A 15,648-nucleotide genomic window follows, 5' to 3' on the forward strand; every position below is an offset into this window, starting at 1 on the left:
TAGCGTAGGATCCCATTTACGGTGCAGGTCGGGAAGAGACGAGTGATAAAACAGAAAGGATATTGAGGCATCTTTTTTGTCAGGAAATACATTATTAACCTTTAACACATTATATTTTAGTACGTTTACTAATTTGGGAGAGGGAAAACGTGGTTTAGGTATTTTTAACAAAATAAAATCTAGGACTACCGGGATGTACTGTATATCTGGATGCGCTTGCACAAATGAGCTGATGGCGCATGCGCGGAACGGTTCATGCTTCTGGGACGGATCGGGTAGTCACACTACCCGACAGGGGTGACTAATAGCAAAGATGTTGCAGGCACCTCGCAGTGGAGGAGCAGTTATGTGACCAACGGGGAGCTAAAAGCAGTGATCATCTGTTTGAACGGTCAGTTAACTGAGTCCACTATATAGTCCCCACTCTATATAGTGATTGAGGGATTTAGGGGTTAGGGTGGACATTTGGACACAATAAGCTTGTATGAGCTATGAGAACAGCAACTTTTTACATGTTTGAACATCATCAAACTTTCTGATTGTGTAACTTTAACCAATGGAAATGGACTGACTAGACATGGAAGCCGCAGAAATAAACCACTCCACAGGTTTCTCAGCTTCCCCCAGAGCACTTCTGGCTGGCCTGTGTAAAACTGAAAATGGTCTGTTTTGTATGAAATATTATTTTAACTTAGAAGGTTAATAGTGACTAAAACATGAGAAAAAGAACAGAAATATCACTATCTCTTAGATTATTTGAAACTTTTCTTGCTTTACTGAAAAGATAGGCATTCTCTGCTTTGAACTGGAAAGACATCAACAAAATAATGCCCTCCTTGCCGGTTTCACTTCTCTGCCGTATTTATAGAGGAAGGACAGACATGTGAGGTAAATGAAAATTTTTTGACTGCATCAAGACATTACCGTACTTAAACTTTTTTTGTACAATATACTTTAAGGAATACTCTGTTTTTGGCTCTATAGAGAATATATTTTCCTTACAACTGGAAAAAGCCATTGGATGTGCTTCACAGTACGTATTAAAACCTTTTTTGTTTAATTAATATTTGTAAATACTTAGTTAAAAATTATGATCAGATGAGTTGGGGCTGCTTTAAACTAAATCCATAATGCTGACACCAAGATTTGGTGGACATTAAAAGTCTACCCACCCCTGTTAATATGTATACCTTCTGTGGTGCACAAAATCCAGAACCTTTTTTCAAAGTAATAAAATACAATAAAACAACAGGAAAGCTTAATAAGAAAAACTAGCAGAAGAATAAAAGATCTCTGTATAAGGCAACATGATAGAGCTAAATAAGCGAGAGCTTCAAATTTAATGTGAACTGCAATATATATATAGAAATAGAAAATAAGTATAAGATACCAATAGTGCCATAAAAAAAAATAAAAATAAAAAAAAACAACCAATGTTTATGCAATTAAATAATCCAAGTGTGCATCATGTCACTAAAATAGAGCAACATAGACATGAAATACATAACAGCACTGCCTATGGCAGTACATTGTCCTAGCTTATTTTGACTAAGTTATTTTGGTCATTAACATGAAAAAAAGGAAACTGGCAAGATATCAGCTCTTAAACTTTTATTTTGTATTATATTTATCAAAATGAACTGTTACAAATCTTTAGTTGTAGGGAAAATAAAATGACCAATAAAAGAGTAGACAAACAGGGTGATCCGTGATATCTCTATCTGTATAAACACCACAGTTTGACATATTGGTACTGTCAAAGCTTCTTGGCTGCGATTTGAAAGGTTGTGGAGAAGAATGATCTTCTAATGCAATGTGTCTTGCATTTTTTTTTTTTTTTTTTGTCCCCACTGAAACAATCATTTTTTTAAAGAACCTTTTCCAATGTGATAAGCTGGTTGTCAAAAACCTGGGTGTGAAAGTGAAAATATATTTGGCATGATTATGTGATGCATGCCTAAGAAGATTAAGGACATTTCTCAGATTTTAAAATTGAATTTATTGAAATAAAAAATCTTATCTTAAAGTCCTCTCTTGCCTTGGCCCATTCAATCTTTCAGAGCTTTTTCACAATTTACTTCTACCTGCTTTTTTAGAGCAAATGCTCAGCTGTGGCTGAGGGAACATGAATAAAGACATACTGATAAGACAAAAAGTTTTTAAGATTATGAAAATAAAGTTTTATTTTTAAAGTTGTTATATTTAGAGTGTCACGATATTGTTATAATACGATTGTAGTATTACAAAAAAAGAGTTTAACATTAGATCAAAGTCCTGTTACTTGAACTAAGTTGTAACATATATTTTTTTTTTTCCAGAAGAAGGACTATTTTGAAATTACCCCAGACAAAGCAAAAGACAAGGCAAGTTTATTTATAAAGCAAAATTCATTACAAGGACACTGTAAGGTGCTTTACATGAATTAAACAATAAAATAGAAAAAACAAAAGCCGATTAGAAGCAAATAAAAAAATATATATATATGATAAAAGTGTCATGGTTGGTTTAGGGATTAAACCCACATGCAGAACACCACTGGAGACTGATAAAAAGTTCAACAGAGTTTATTGAAAGCTTTCACAAATAATAACATGGACTGGATTCAGGAAACTGGTCCGGGCAGGATTCTCTGGCGTCTGCAGAGACGGATAGTTTGATTAGCCAGTTTAACAGGTGAATTGTTGAGTTTCAGATGTTTCTGGAAATACCTTGAAGAGGTTCAGGCTTTCTCCTTTGAGAGAGGGAACCGGTTGGGTCCAGAGACTGTTGGTTCAGCAGAGTGCTCAGCAGCAGCAGCATCTAGCTTCTGACTTTCCAGTGACAGACCTTGGTTTAGCTGATTAGCTCTTTCCCTGAGAGCAGCAGATGGATTCCAGAGTGAGATCTTCAGGTTTGGCTCTCTAGGGCAGGCAGGCAGGTAACAGGCTAAGCTCATCCAGAGCTTCAGACAAGAGACAGGTTTCCTGTGAGTGAGAAGACAGAGGCAGGTTAGAATTGGGTTTCTCTTGTGAGACAAAGATTCTAGTAATCACAGAGGCTCAGGTTTGCTAACCAAACTTGGTCAACACTGCGGCGTTGAAGGAAGGTCTGGCAGCTGCTTAAGTAGAGAAGGTCTCCTTGATGGGCTGACGAGATCCAGGTGTGCAGGAGGGCTCCAGCCCAGGAGACCCACGGCGCACTCTGCTGGAGAAAGGTGGTACTTCTCCAGATCCCAACAAAAAGCAGGTAGTTCAACCAATAAAACAGTTGGACCACAAACTTAAACAAATAATACCTCAGTTAACAGTTTAACCAAAGACAGTTCTGCTAAACAAATGGGTTTTATACTTGAACGAGCACAGGGTTTCAGCACTTTTATAGTCTTTCTGGGAGTTTGTCAGTGGAGCATAGGAACTAAATGCTGCTCCTCCATGTTGATTTATAAACTAGCAGAATTATTTTAAAATCTATTCTCTGAGCTACAGGGAGCCAGTGGGAGGACTTCAGAAGCGGGCTTTTACGTTCTACCGTCTTAGTTCTAGTGAGAACACGAGCAGCAGCGTTTTGGATCATCTCAAGCTGTCTAAAGGACTTTTTAGGCAAACCTATGAAGAAACTGTTGCAGTAATCAATTCTACTGAAAATCACCACATGAATGAGTTTTTCAAGATCCTGCTTGGAAATTAGTCCTTTAATCCTTGAGATGTTCTTCGGGTGATAAAACGCTGACCTGGTAAGTGCCTTTATGTGCATCTGAAGGGTCAGGTCTGAGATCATCATGACACCAAGATTTCAGCCATAATCAGTGGTTTCTAGCTGTAGTCGCTGAAGCTGTGATCTAACTCTGGATCTCTCCTTCTTTGGTCCAAAAAATACATTACCTGAGGTTTTCTTTATTCAGCATCCACACATTGGTCTGTTTTAAGCCTCTAAACAACATTCAGATGTGTTCATAGTCACCTGGTGATATTGGGATGAATAGCTGTGTGTTGTCTGCATAGTTATGGTAACTGATCTTGTTGTTTGCTATAATCTGAGCTAAATGGAGAATGTAAAAATTGAATAAGAGGGGTCCCAGAATGACATAAATGGATGGTTTCCTTTTGCGCGGTATTAATTTACTATTTTGTATCACATCTTTGACAGCCAAAGTTTAGGTACTGAAAGTTATATTTCAAATCACTTATTCACTGATTCAAAACTGTATTGTTTTTGCTTTAATATTTGTAGGTTCCTTATGTTTCTATTTTAAACCTGTATGACTTTTAAGTCGGACTCTGCAGCAGCAGATTTTGCCCCATAAAGTGACTTACACCTACAGGTGAGATTCGCACATGATCTGGATCATTACCAGATGTTCTGCTCTCACCATTTTTATTCACTATGCGCTCTTTCTTATTTAATCAATAGATTGAGACATAGAGCAAGACATGGCTCAACTTTCCTGTATGTCTCTCTTCAGTATAATCCTTCTGGACTTTTTTGAGTTTGATCCCGAAGCTGTCAATAGTCACTGCTGCTACTCTCTGGTTCAGAGGGGAACTGATTATACAGCCAAACAATGTTAAAGAATAAAAAAAAAATTAAAAAAATCCTGCATCCAGATCATGATGTGGATCACCACAAAATTTGTTATTTATTGTTGTTTGGACTAAGGTGCATCCTTGGTAAAAATGTTGTTAAAATGTGTTCATAACCTTTAAGTTGTCCTGTAAATAGACAAGCCGACAAACTTCTACAAAAATAACATAAACAGTAAAGAATAAAATAAACCTAAAATGACCAATCTGTCTAATTGATTGGCATTTAATTGCCGCTTTATAGATACATTTAATTGAAATAAACAGGTTTAGAATGACCATACTCACGCACATCCCCACACAAACAAAAGCTTTAAAAATATCTAGCATTGCTTTACTCTGAATTAATCAGAGGTGTTTAGAGCTTTATATCAGAAGCATAAGAAAAATGTAAATGATCTGCTTTTGTTTAATATGCTTTATTTTCTTTTTTCTATTTACTTTACAGGATAATCTGCTCCTGAATGTTCTGACCACCACAGCTAAAATGGGATTTGAAGATAACAAATCAAAACAAAAAGGAGTGTTAAACTGTTCCGATCCTTGCATTACTTTTCTCCTACTTTACATTACCTGTGTTTCTGCTCCTGTCGGCGGATTTTTCCTGGAGAGTTGCCACCTCAGCCATAACGCAGCCATTTGTAGCGACAGACATCTTAAACTTGTTCCTAAAGACATTCCACCTACAGTGATAAGTTTTGATTTATCTAAAAACCAAATCTCAAGAATTCAAGCTGGTACTTTCACAAATCTACTGGTTCTGAAAGATTTGAATCTTCATCAAAACCAAATTTTAAAGATTGACAATGGAAGTTTCTCCAATTTGATCTCCCTTCAGAAGCTGACTCTAAACAACAATAGACTTGTTAAACTAGGGCAAGGGACTTTTGATGGGTTGAGCAACCTCCTAGAGTTACGACTTAATACTAATAATATTGCTGCAGTGTCATCCACCGCTTTCCAGTCCTTGATAAGGTTAAAACTTTTGGATATTTCTCAGAACCACCTTGGAACAATGAAAAATCTTTATATGATGCTGCAGCATATGCCACAGCTGCAACAGTTTACAGTAAGACGAAATAAATTGAAACATTTTTATTCATGGGAATTTACAAACCACTCACTTGATCTACAAGTCCTTGATTTGTCTAATAATCCAATAAGGGACTTCAGAATTACCAATAATATCTTTCCAAACTTGACTTGCCTTTCCATTGGAGACCCTTTCAGTGTCATAAAAATGGAATGGGACGTGAAAAACAAGACCTTCCTAAGACAAGTGTCCAGCATAGATATCAGTGGGCTTCATACAACTCTTCAAGTCATGGAAGAATTGCTTGAAACAGTGAACACATCGCTAACATCTCTGGCAGCGAATGGAATAAAACACAATCGGACCAAATTAATCAACCTTGCTTGCTCCATTCCAACGTTGTCCCAATTTCAGTTTCGCAGAGGCAATCTTAGAATCATCACTTCAGACTTTTTGAAACCATGTGTTCACGTAACTGAATTAGATTTATCCGAGAATCATATCAAAACTATCAACGAGAATGCCTTCAAATCTATGGAAAAATTAACTGTATTGAGGCTGAGTCAGAATAAACTTTCAGTGGTTCCTTCTGCCATACAGACGCTGCAGAATCTGTCCGAGCTTGACCTCAGCAACAACTTAATCGGCACCGTTAATTGTCATGATTTCTCCAATCAGACAAAGCTTAAGGAACTAAACCTGAAGAATAATTCAATAACCCTAAAAGACTGTGTTTTCAAAGACTTGGTACGACTCCAGGTTCTGAGATTACAGTCGAATCAAATTACAGATTTAAAAGGAGCTTTTAAGAGCTCTCTGTCCAATCTGAAACGGCTGCATTTGAATGGAAATAAACTAAAAGCTATTCGAAATGGGGAATTTAATGGACTGAAATCTCTGTTGAATCTGTCACTGCATCAAAATCAAATAGAGACCCTTGATAAATACTCTTTCGTTGGATTGATTAAACTCACTGATATTCAGCTTCAATCAAATGCTCTGAAAAAAATCACCTTTAATCTTCTTGCTAACCTGAGACGATTGGATTTAAGTGATAATCGCATCCAATATCCTGAAAATGCAACTCTAACAGAATTACCATTTTCTAACCTTTCCTGTTTGGAAGAGTTGTCTATTAATGCCCAGCACCACAGGGGGAAGTCTACTCTACCTTCCAATTTCCTCCAAGGGTTGAAAAACCTTTTACGTTTTAGCGCTAGGAATTGTCAGCTTATCTATCTTGACAAAGACACATTTACATATACACCTAAACTGGAAAGACTTGATATAAGCTCAAATGATTTGCAGACTCTGTCTCCAGAACATTTTGCCCCAATTCGAAATCTTAAAAGTCTCTACATATCCAGGATTGCTCTTCAGTCGTTGGATTTCCTGAGAGATGCCAAGCTGACAAAGCTGAAGTTCCTGCAGGGAAGACACAATCAATACTCAGTCATCACTGAGGATGTAATCAAGTCGCTTCCATCTCTCATGTATTTAGACTTAAAATACATCAGTTTCTATTGTGCCTGCGACAATGCCTGGTTCATAAACTGGACAAGAAACAGTAAACAAACACTGGTTAATGGTGCATATAACTATTCATGCAACTATCCAGATAATTTCAAAGGCAAAAAGCTTTTGGACCTAGACTTGAAGCCTTGCTTATATGATGTCAACTTCATCAGCTTTGTGTCCACCTCATGTATCGTTTGCTTTGTCATGGTTGGATCCTTCGCTTACCATTTAATGAGGTTGCAGCTGTACTGTGCATACTACTTGTTACTTTCTTGGCTCTTTGACTCAAAGTATAAAAATAACCAAGCTCCTCACCAATATGATGCCTTTATATCCTACAACTACCACGATGAGCCCTGGGTGATGGGTGAACTGCTACCAAAACTTGAAGGAGAGCAAGGCTGGAGGTTATGTCTGCACCATCGAGATTTTCAACCAGGTAAGACCTCTTATACTCAACGTGTAGTTATGGTGTTTGTGGTTCAACTGTAAAACACCTTGAAGTTTTCTTGTAAAGTTGAAAAACATTTTACAGAAACTCAGAAAAAGTTGTTCCAATCACCACTTTAGATCTTATTGCATAAAACAGCAGCAAAGTTATTTTATTAGCATCTTTATTCAAGTCAGGAGACTTGACCAAAAGCACTTCACACTACAGTCATTCACCCATTCACTCACACACTGATGGTGGCAAGCTACATTGTAGCAACAGCTGCCCTGGGGCTCACTGACAGAAGCGGGGCTGCCATACACTGGCGCCACTGGGCCCTCTGACCACCATCAGTAGACAATGCAGGTGAAGTGTCTTGCCCAAGGACAAAACGACACTGACAGTCATCAGTCCTTCGATTTCAGGGCAAACTCCTATATCCAACGCCACTGTCGCCCCGGCTAATGTGTGCCCACATTAAAGTGGCATTAGTGGCATTAAAGCATTTCAGCTCGAATGCAGTCAATGTTGTGAAGACAGCTGTACTACAGATGGTGCTACTACACTGCTCCTGTCAATAAAGACCAATTATTTCTGCATGAATTTTCTAGGACGTTCAATCTTAGATAACATCACAGATGCCATTTATGGAAGCCGGAAGACCATCTGTGTCATCAGTCGCAGATACCTGGAGAGCGAGTGGTGCTCCACAGAGATCCAAGCAGCCAGGTATTGAAGTTAAACTTGTATTCTTATTACCTTTATAGGTATTGCAGCTTGGCTCAGTCTCCATTTTTGTGGGATGTATATTAGAATTTTAAAATAACAGTAGAACACAATGTAGATTTGTTGTTCTTATTTCTGCTTTTTTCATTATTCATTGAGTGGATCTTTCTAGGCTATTAGTATACCAGACATATAGCACTTAATGTATTTAATGTCCTTCATTCACTCCTGCTTTTCTGCTACAGCTACCGTCTCTTTGACCAGAAAAAGGATGTACTGATCCTGGTGTTTCTTGAAGACATTCCCACATACATGCTGTCTCCTTTCCACCGCATGAGGAAGCTACTGAAGAGGCAAACCTACCTGAGCTGGCCGAGAGCAGCAGGACAGCCAGGAGTGTTCTGGGAGAAGCTGAGAAAGGCTTTGCAGACTGGAAATGATCCGAGCGAGGAAAATGTCCTGCTGACCCTCACAGGGACGTAGGGATGAGACGGAAAATTCCGTTCCTCCTGAGAAATACTGTCTAGTTTTTCAGTAAATTATTAGGCAAAGAAAAAAAATGAAACTAAAGTACATTTAGCAAGTATTTTTACCACATTATTGTTAACTTAGAAGTGTTAAACCAAAGAAAACAATAACATTTACAAAATTAAAAGCTTATTGTTAAGTTTTAACTATTTGGTATGAGTTGGGTATTATTATACTCTGATGTGAGTATATCACTCTGTACTTCACTACCTCACTATGCCCAATAACACAGTCAAGAGCAATAATTGTAATTTGGTACTGAGCAGTACTGTAAACTGTAAATATTGTCGATTGTATATAATGTGATCCTTATCTTATTCTTATACTTATCTCATTTTATCCTAATATCTTATTTTACATTGTTTATATGGGAAGGGTGTAATTTTACTTTATGAGTTTTAATTTGACTAATTTTACTTATTTTATTCTGTCTTATTATACTATATTTTGTTTGCTGTATTACAATCTTATTTTTCTCTCTTCTGTAAACGGTTGCACTGCAAGAAAAGAATTTCCTGCAAAGCAATAATGTAGTAATTCTCATTCTGATGTAAGGCAGATGTTTGGTCATATATTTTATATTTTAATGGAAAGCTGTTTTGTTATGAACATCCCATTTATTGGACAAAAATAATTAGAAAAGAGTAAAACAAAAATAAGATGTGTTTCTATTTTCCCAAGTTCTCACATTCGGTGATGGGAGGGGCCAGTAGTTTTATACTAACAAAAAGTCAATTGGGGAAATAAAAAATGGTAAAGGAACAGAAACGAGGAAAGGAGGATAATAAGATTAAGATTTGGACACAAAGGACTACATAGTTCACTTTTTAAGATGCAAAAACATAATACCAGAAAATATGATTGTTGTAAGGGAAATGAAACAATAGAAGACGTTATATTAGAAGATCAAAAGTATCAAATAGAAATAGAATACAAGAGGAAAGAATTTGAGAAAATTAAGCACTTTTAAAATAATAGATATGTCACAAAAAATGTAGTAAGCAGGCAGATACAAATAATTTTAAGATTTATAAAAAGGACCAAATTGTTTAATAGAATTTGATTATGTAATAATTAAAACATTAATACATCACTTGACACACTCAAAACCAGTTGTTGGCGGTAATGCACAATTAAAGCTTTTTGCCCACCACCAAAAAAACACTTTACTTTTGACACTATTTTATTTTAAAAATCAAGCGATATAAACACCTATTTCTGTAAAACAAGAATGACATGAGGAGTCTTATATTGTAGTACTCCATCATCTGACACAGTACATCAAATTTGGTTAAAACCCCACAACAGCATAAAAACATCTGTGTGGCTCTGTGGAAGTGAAACTAAAGCCTCCTTCCGGCTTTAACGTTGCACATACACAGAGCCACAGCATCAAGCTGAGGTCCTTCCTGTAGTCTGTCTCTACCCTCTTTGCGTGCTGATTAAAAAAAATAAAAATAAAGTCAGGGCTTTGGCTTATTCCTTTAGCATTGGGAAACTCCTCCGATAGATAGAGAATTTGTAAAAACTGTTCCAAAAAGACTAAAAATAATTATTTAAAGGCTCAAAAAGGTCTTCAGGTCTTGTGCATTCCATTAAAATATGAAATACATTTTCAGACAGATCGGAGAAAGGACACTCACTCACTTTTAAAATACCACGATTGATAATAGATAAAAACGAGTTTGTGTCCATAGAATCATGTAAGGTCCTCCACAGGAGATAACCAATTCATTATTTAATTGGAAGCTTGTATAAAGTCCTCCATTGGGAATTTTTTCCCACAAGTGTTTCTGTCCGGATGCAGACTGCCTGGTTATAGAGCTGTCTTTGAATAATGACTTTTGTGCAACTGTGCTAAAGGGCTTTGCGGTCCATATTTAAAAGAACCACTTTCTGTGGGTCCAGGCTGGACAGTAGAGGTCCACTTTGCAAGGGGAAGCGAGGACCCTGGATCAGGCCAGGAAAGCGGTCTGTTGGATCCCGTTGGTTCTGACCCTCACAGTACGTACGAAGAAGGCTCCTCTCCTTGACCAAGAACATTTCCCCAAAAAGGTCCAGGAAGCACCATGCCATCCTCGCACACGGTACCCCTATCCCTGAACCCGTGTCCTCCATGTTAGAGAGGGACGGTCCTGCAGTCTCCACCAGCTGTCTCATTGTGGTCATCTTGGAATGGTGCAGCGCCTTGACATCCCTGGTCCCTCACAACCACACACATCCAACCTTGACCCAGAGATTAAAGGCTATTTTAAAAGCCAGTGAGTTAGACTTTTGCAATGATCTTAAAAAAATATGGCACATGATTTAATAAATCCCTGATAAAACTTGGGCAATCCCTTTAACTTTAAAAGATTTATTTATATCTGTTAAAAACAAAGCAACGTGCAGGTTGCTCGCAGGTCTAAAAATACACCTGAACACATCCTGCCAGGAGGCCCTACCAGGTATTTCTGAATAAAGCCTAATCTAAAAGCTGCTGTTCTTCTGGCTAAGTGGACAAGACCCTGGCCCCTCTCTTTTTAGGGTAAAAGGGGGCCTTAGGGAATGCTGGTGCTGCTGTAAATAGAACAGAAGTAACGTAATCTCTGATCCCTGTATCAGGGAATATGGAGTTGTGGAGTTACACCATTGCAAGTTTTATAACTTCTCAGTTTTATCTTTGTGACATCATAGATGGCGGGGCGGATCCTGGCGGTGATATGACATCTACATATGCCATTACGAATGCGGAGCTCCATATGGGGGGCAGTGGTTCCCCAGGCAGAGCTATGTGGGTTGCAACACTAGGTCAGAGGGGTACACGGCATCACAATCTGCCCCGTTGAGACAGATGCAAGAACAGGATATATGATGACTATGGGGTAAGCTAACCGTGCCTTCAGTCTGTGACTCACGGTGACAAACCTTCATGAAAAACTATGTTATTGTGGAAAAAAATTATCTTGACAAATGTCTAAAAAGAGGGAATAGAGGGTTTTATTTTATTTTGGGTGTCTATGTTTCCAGGGTTGATCTGAAAGGTCTCATAAAGTCTAACTTATTAGAACCTCCATGGCTTAAGTAATCTGGTGCACAGCCAAAACAGGTGGGCCAAGTTCCATCATATGATGTTTTCACATTTTCACATCCAAAAAAGCTATAAATAGAGATGGGTTTCTCCCAGGTTAACACCTGGCTGGATTCAGTGCAGGATGAGCCCTGCAAGGCTAAGAAAAGGGAGTTGAATTCTTTGTACACAAACTAGACCCAACTTAATTCTTGCAGAGTCTGCTTTTGACTACACCACAAACTGATCCAGTTTGGTGTCAAATACTAATGACATCTACTGTTTGCTTTAGTGTGTCACAGGATTATTTGGAATTGAATTGTGCAGGAGAGGGATTTATCTGGTGGCACCACAAAATACTACATCTCCTGTTTTTCAGCCTTCCTTGTTAACTAAAGTATTCTTTTTCAATAATGGTAACAATGTCGGTGGTCATTTCAGTGTGTTCCCTCTAAACACTGTGTTCAAACTTGTAATCTCACATGGACAGCTATAGCTGTAGTTTCTAAAACAACATTATACTAAAGACAAAAATTTTGGGAATAAACAAGTAAAAACCTGCATAAACTGTTCCTACTTTTTTTCCTTTTAGATCTTAAAGGGCCTAAATATTCGCTCAGCTCCCACTTCAAGATATTTTAGTTTATTAAGAACATGCCTTACAGTGCTGAAGCATGTTTATGTTCATGATAAATCTTACCGGTGGAGTACCACAGGGATCAGTGCTAGGTCCAGTTCTCCTTACTATATACAGTATATTCTTCCAAGCTTCCAATAGATAGAATTATCAGAAAGCTAGAGATTCATGTTCATTGTTATGCTGATGACACTCAGCTTATCCATAAAACCTGATGAAATTAACTTTTTACATGGGCTACAGGCATGTCTAAAGAACTTCTGAGAGATCTGGATAAGCTCAAATTCTCTGCTTATGAATCCAAACAAGACATAAGTTATTATCTTTGGACCAGAATCTTTGAAATTGTACTGATTAGTAAGTCATTTCATTTGGATGGGATTAGATATACTTGGTTTTATTTTTTAACCAGGGCTTGTCATTTAAATCTCATATTAAAATGCTTCTTGAATTTCAATCTTTTAAATGTATAATAACTTGTCATAAGGTGATGCTGAAAACCTAGTCCATTAATTTGCTCTTAAAGGCCGGACCATTGTGATTCATTACTATCAGGAAGACCATAGATTGGTCTGTAGGCATAACTGATCCCCATCTTATATCAAAGGATGGGTTGTACATTTTGTTCCTAACTGTGCACTTAACTTTCAATCTGCAAAGTTTAATAATGGTTCCTAGAATTTCTTGAAGTATAAACGGGAGGCAGATCTTTTGATTATCAGGCTCCCCGCCTTTGGAACCAATTACCAGTTTTAGTAGACAGACATCCTGTCTAGACAAGGCTTAAAACAGTTATCTTTGATAAAGCGTATTGTTAGCTTGGCTCAGGTTGTTGTGAGCTATCTCTATAGTTATGCTGTTATAGGCTTAGACTCCTGGGGGACATAGGGACTACTTTTCATCATTCTACTACATTCTGCCTCTATTCCCCAATTTTGCTTCATTTGTGAGTTCAAACTCCAACTTATATTTTCTCGTTTTAGATTACCGCATAGTAGCTTCATCTGGCCTGGTTCTTTTTGACATTGACATTTGCTCCTGGAGGGGACCATCAGGTGGGCTGATGCTGTCAACAATTTTAAGCAATAATGTTCTTTTATCATTTTTGACCCAAAATTGGTCTAACAGCTCCTTTACCAGAGCCACATATGGAGCTAGTTTTTCATTACCTTTTCAAACATAGCTTCCATGTACCTTTTGCATGTTCTGTCAAGTCTGCCTCAGCAGAAGGCCGCTCATACTAAGGCTGGTTCAGCTGGAGGTATATTCCTGTTTAAAGGTTGTTTTTTTTCTCTCCACTGTCATTTTCATGCTAGCTATGAAACAAAACAAAAAAATAATAACTACTGTTGCTACATCTAGAAGGAGTGGATCCTGCAAAGTTTTTTTTTATCATGCAGTAAACTTTTAACAAATCTTACTATATGATTTGATTATAATGTCTCTGTACAGTCCTTTGGGATGAGATGTGTTGGGCAGGGTTCTAATAAATGATCCTGAATTAAGATTGAAAAACAACAGTTGTGTTAAAAAATAACTGCCCTTTATCTATACCTTTTAGATAAATGGCCCAAAACATCTGGAATGAAAACACTAATATCACAAGTCTCATCACTGTGTTTCGATCACTGTGAGCAATAACTTCTCCCCATCTGGTTTGTTTCCGGTCTGCAGAGCCTTCCTCAGATTCTCCCAGAACACGTCAGGCTGGTCCGCGGCTCGCGACCAGTTCAGGTAGGTCTGCTTCTTCAGGAGCTTCCTCATGCGGTGGTAAGGAGACAGCATGTAGGTGGGAATGTCCTCCAAGAAGATCAGGATGAGCACGTCCTCCTGCTCATCAAAGAGACGGAAGCTGTGGAGATCAAAAGGGAAGAGAGGGGTTTTAAGAAAAGAACTGAATTCATTGTATTATACAAACAACTGGGTAGGGCTGAAGGGAATTGAATTTGAATCTCTGTGTATCGCTGGTTTGTGTAGATTTGTCTAGTCAAGCTACACAAACTTGATCTATAGACTCTTTAAAAAGTACAATTATCAAAGTGCTTAACATGTACATCAAATACATTACTTTTATATTTCACCCCCATGTAAGTTGAAGTGGGTTTACTAAGCCTGAGGGCCAGGCCCTGCTATGGAGGAACCACTGAGGACCCCTGGCCTAAGAAGCTTTCACTTTGTGTAATTGAAATTAAGGAACTTAAGAGTCCTGTTTAATTTTTACTGTGACTAACTGTATGTACTCTCCTTCATCCTTTGACATGAGAATTGGCTCAGAGCTCGTCTGCCTGAGAGTGTCTTTCCTCGACAGGACCAGTTGTGGAGCTAGTTAACTGTTTGGCCTACCTTTTATATATCTGTTTTTTTTTTTTTATGTATGCCTCTATCTTCTTGAACCCCAGGTGGCCTCGACAGAAGGCCGCTCACAATGACCCTGGTTCTGCTGGAGTTTGTTTTGTTTTTTCTGTTAAAAGAGAGGTTTTCCTCTCCACTGTCGCTGCATGCATACTTGGTGTGATTGATTGCTGAAGAGTCAACAACTGAATGTAAGCATATATTGTCAAAACAAGCTCATCCACGATGATCATGTCCTGCAAGTCAATGACTCAATGCAATCAACTGGTTTTCCCTAAGAGAAACTTTTAGCCAATCAGACTGTATTGTCTGTTATCTGCTTTAAGATAAACGTTTTTGTGAATTGTGCTATATAAATACACTAAAACTGAGTTGAATCCAGACTTTCACTACCTTAAGGCATTCTACTTATGACTGAACTTGACATTTAACATTTTTTGGCTTTGTGCAGGTAAACCTAACAGGAGTGACAAACAAAATATACATCTTTATATGTATATACAATAACCTCTAAAGTTATTAGTACAAAGACAAAAATTGTTACGGGCAGCTGTAAAACATCTACCGTAACTACAACTGTAAACATAATTTGATCAGGAATAAAGCTTTCCATATTAAGATTCATCCTTAAAGTAAATGGTAATATATAAAACAACAGCAATAAAAAATTTGATGAATAACCTGGTCTAAAATAATTTGGTTAGTGTATAAAAAGGGAGTTTGGCTTAGATTTCTGAGACAGCATCTTAGATGGTCCCAACAACAAAGGTAGCAGATATATATATATATATATATATATATATATATATATATATA

The 15,648-nt window shown here is 37.7% G+C and overlaps 2 protein-coding genes across 3 annotated transcripts in view; one reads left to right on the forward strand and one right to left on the reverse strand.

Moving 5' to 3' along the window:
* The first annotated feature begins 352 nt into the window (after positions 1–352).
* On the forward strand, positions 353–9,382 carry LOC107081835 (toll-like receptor 13). Of its 2 annotated transcripts, none has more exons than XM_015370152.1 (4): positions 353–391; positions 5,008–7,549; positions 8,152–8,269; positions 8,512–9,382. In XM_015370152.1, the coding sequence occupies exons 2-4, from the start codon at positions 5,047–5,049 to the stop codon at positions 8,747–8,749; spliced, it is 2,859 nt and encodes a 952-aa protein (XP_015225638.1). In that variant the 5' UTR covers positions 353–391; positions 5,008–5,046; the 3' UTR covers positions 8,750–9,382. The 2 variants fall into 2 exon arrangements, with proteins under 2 accessions (XP_015225638.1, XP_015225637.1); XM_015370151.1 differs by lacking the exon at positions 353–391 and adding an exon at positions 928–1,033.
* A 592-nt stretch (positions 9,383–9,974) lies between these two features.
* LOC107081828 (toll-like receptor 13) overlaps positions 9,975–15,648 on the reverse strand; it is a 12,071-nt gene continuing 6,397 nt past the window's right edge. The window contains exon 4 of the mRNA XM_015370142.1: positions 9,975–14,332. Within this exon, the coding sequence (XP_015225628.1) occupies positions 14,092–14,332 (241 nt within the window). The 3' untranslated portion in view covers positions 9,975–14,091. The remainder of the gene's footprint in view (positions 14,333–15,648) is intronic.

Source organism: Cyprinodon variegatus, unplaced genomic scaffold, assembly GCF_000732505.1.
Source record: "Cyprinodon variegatus isolate N-32 unplaced genomic scaffold, C_variegatus-1.0 Scaffold42, whole genome shotgun sequence".
NCBI lineage: Eukaryota > Metazoa > Chordata > Actinopteri > Cyprinodontiformes > Cyprinodontidae > Cyprinodon > Cyprinodon variegatus.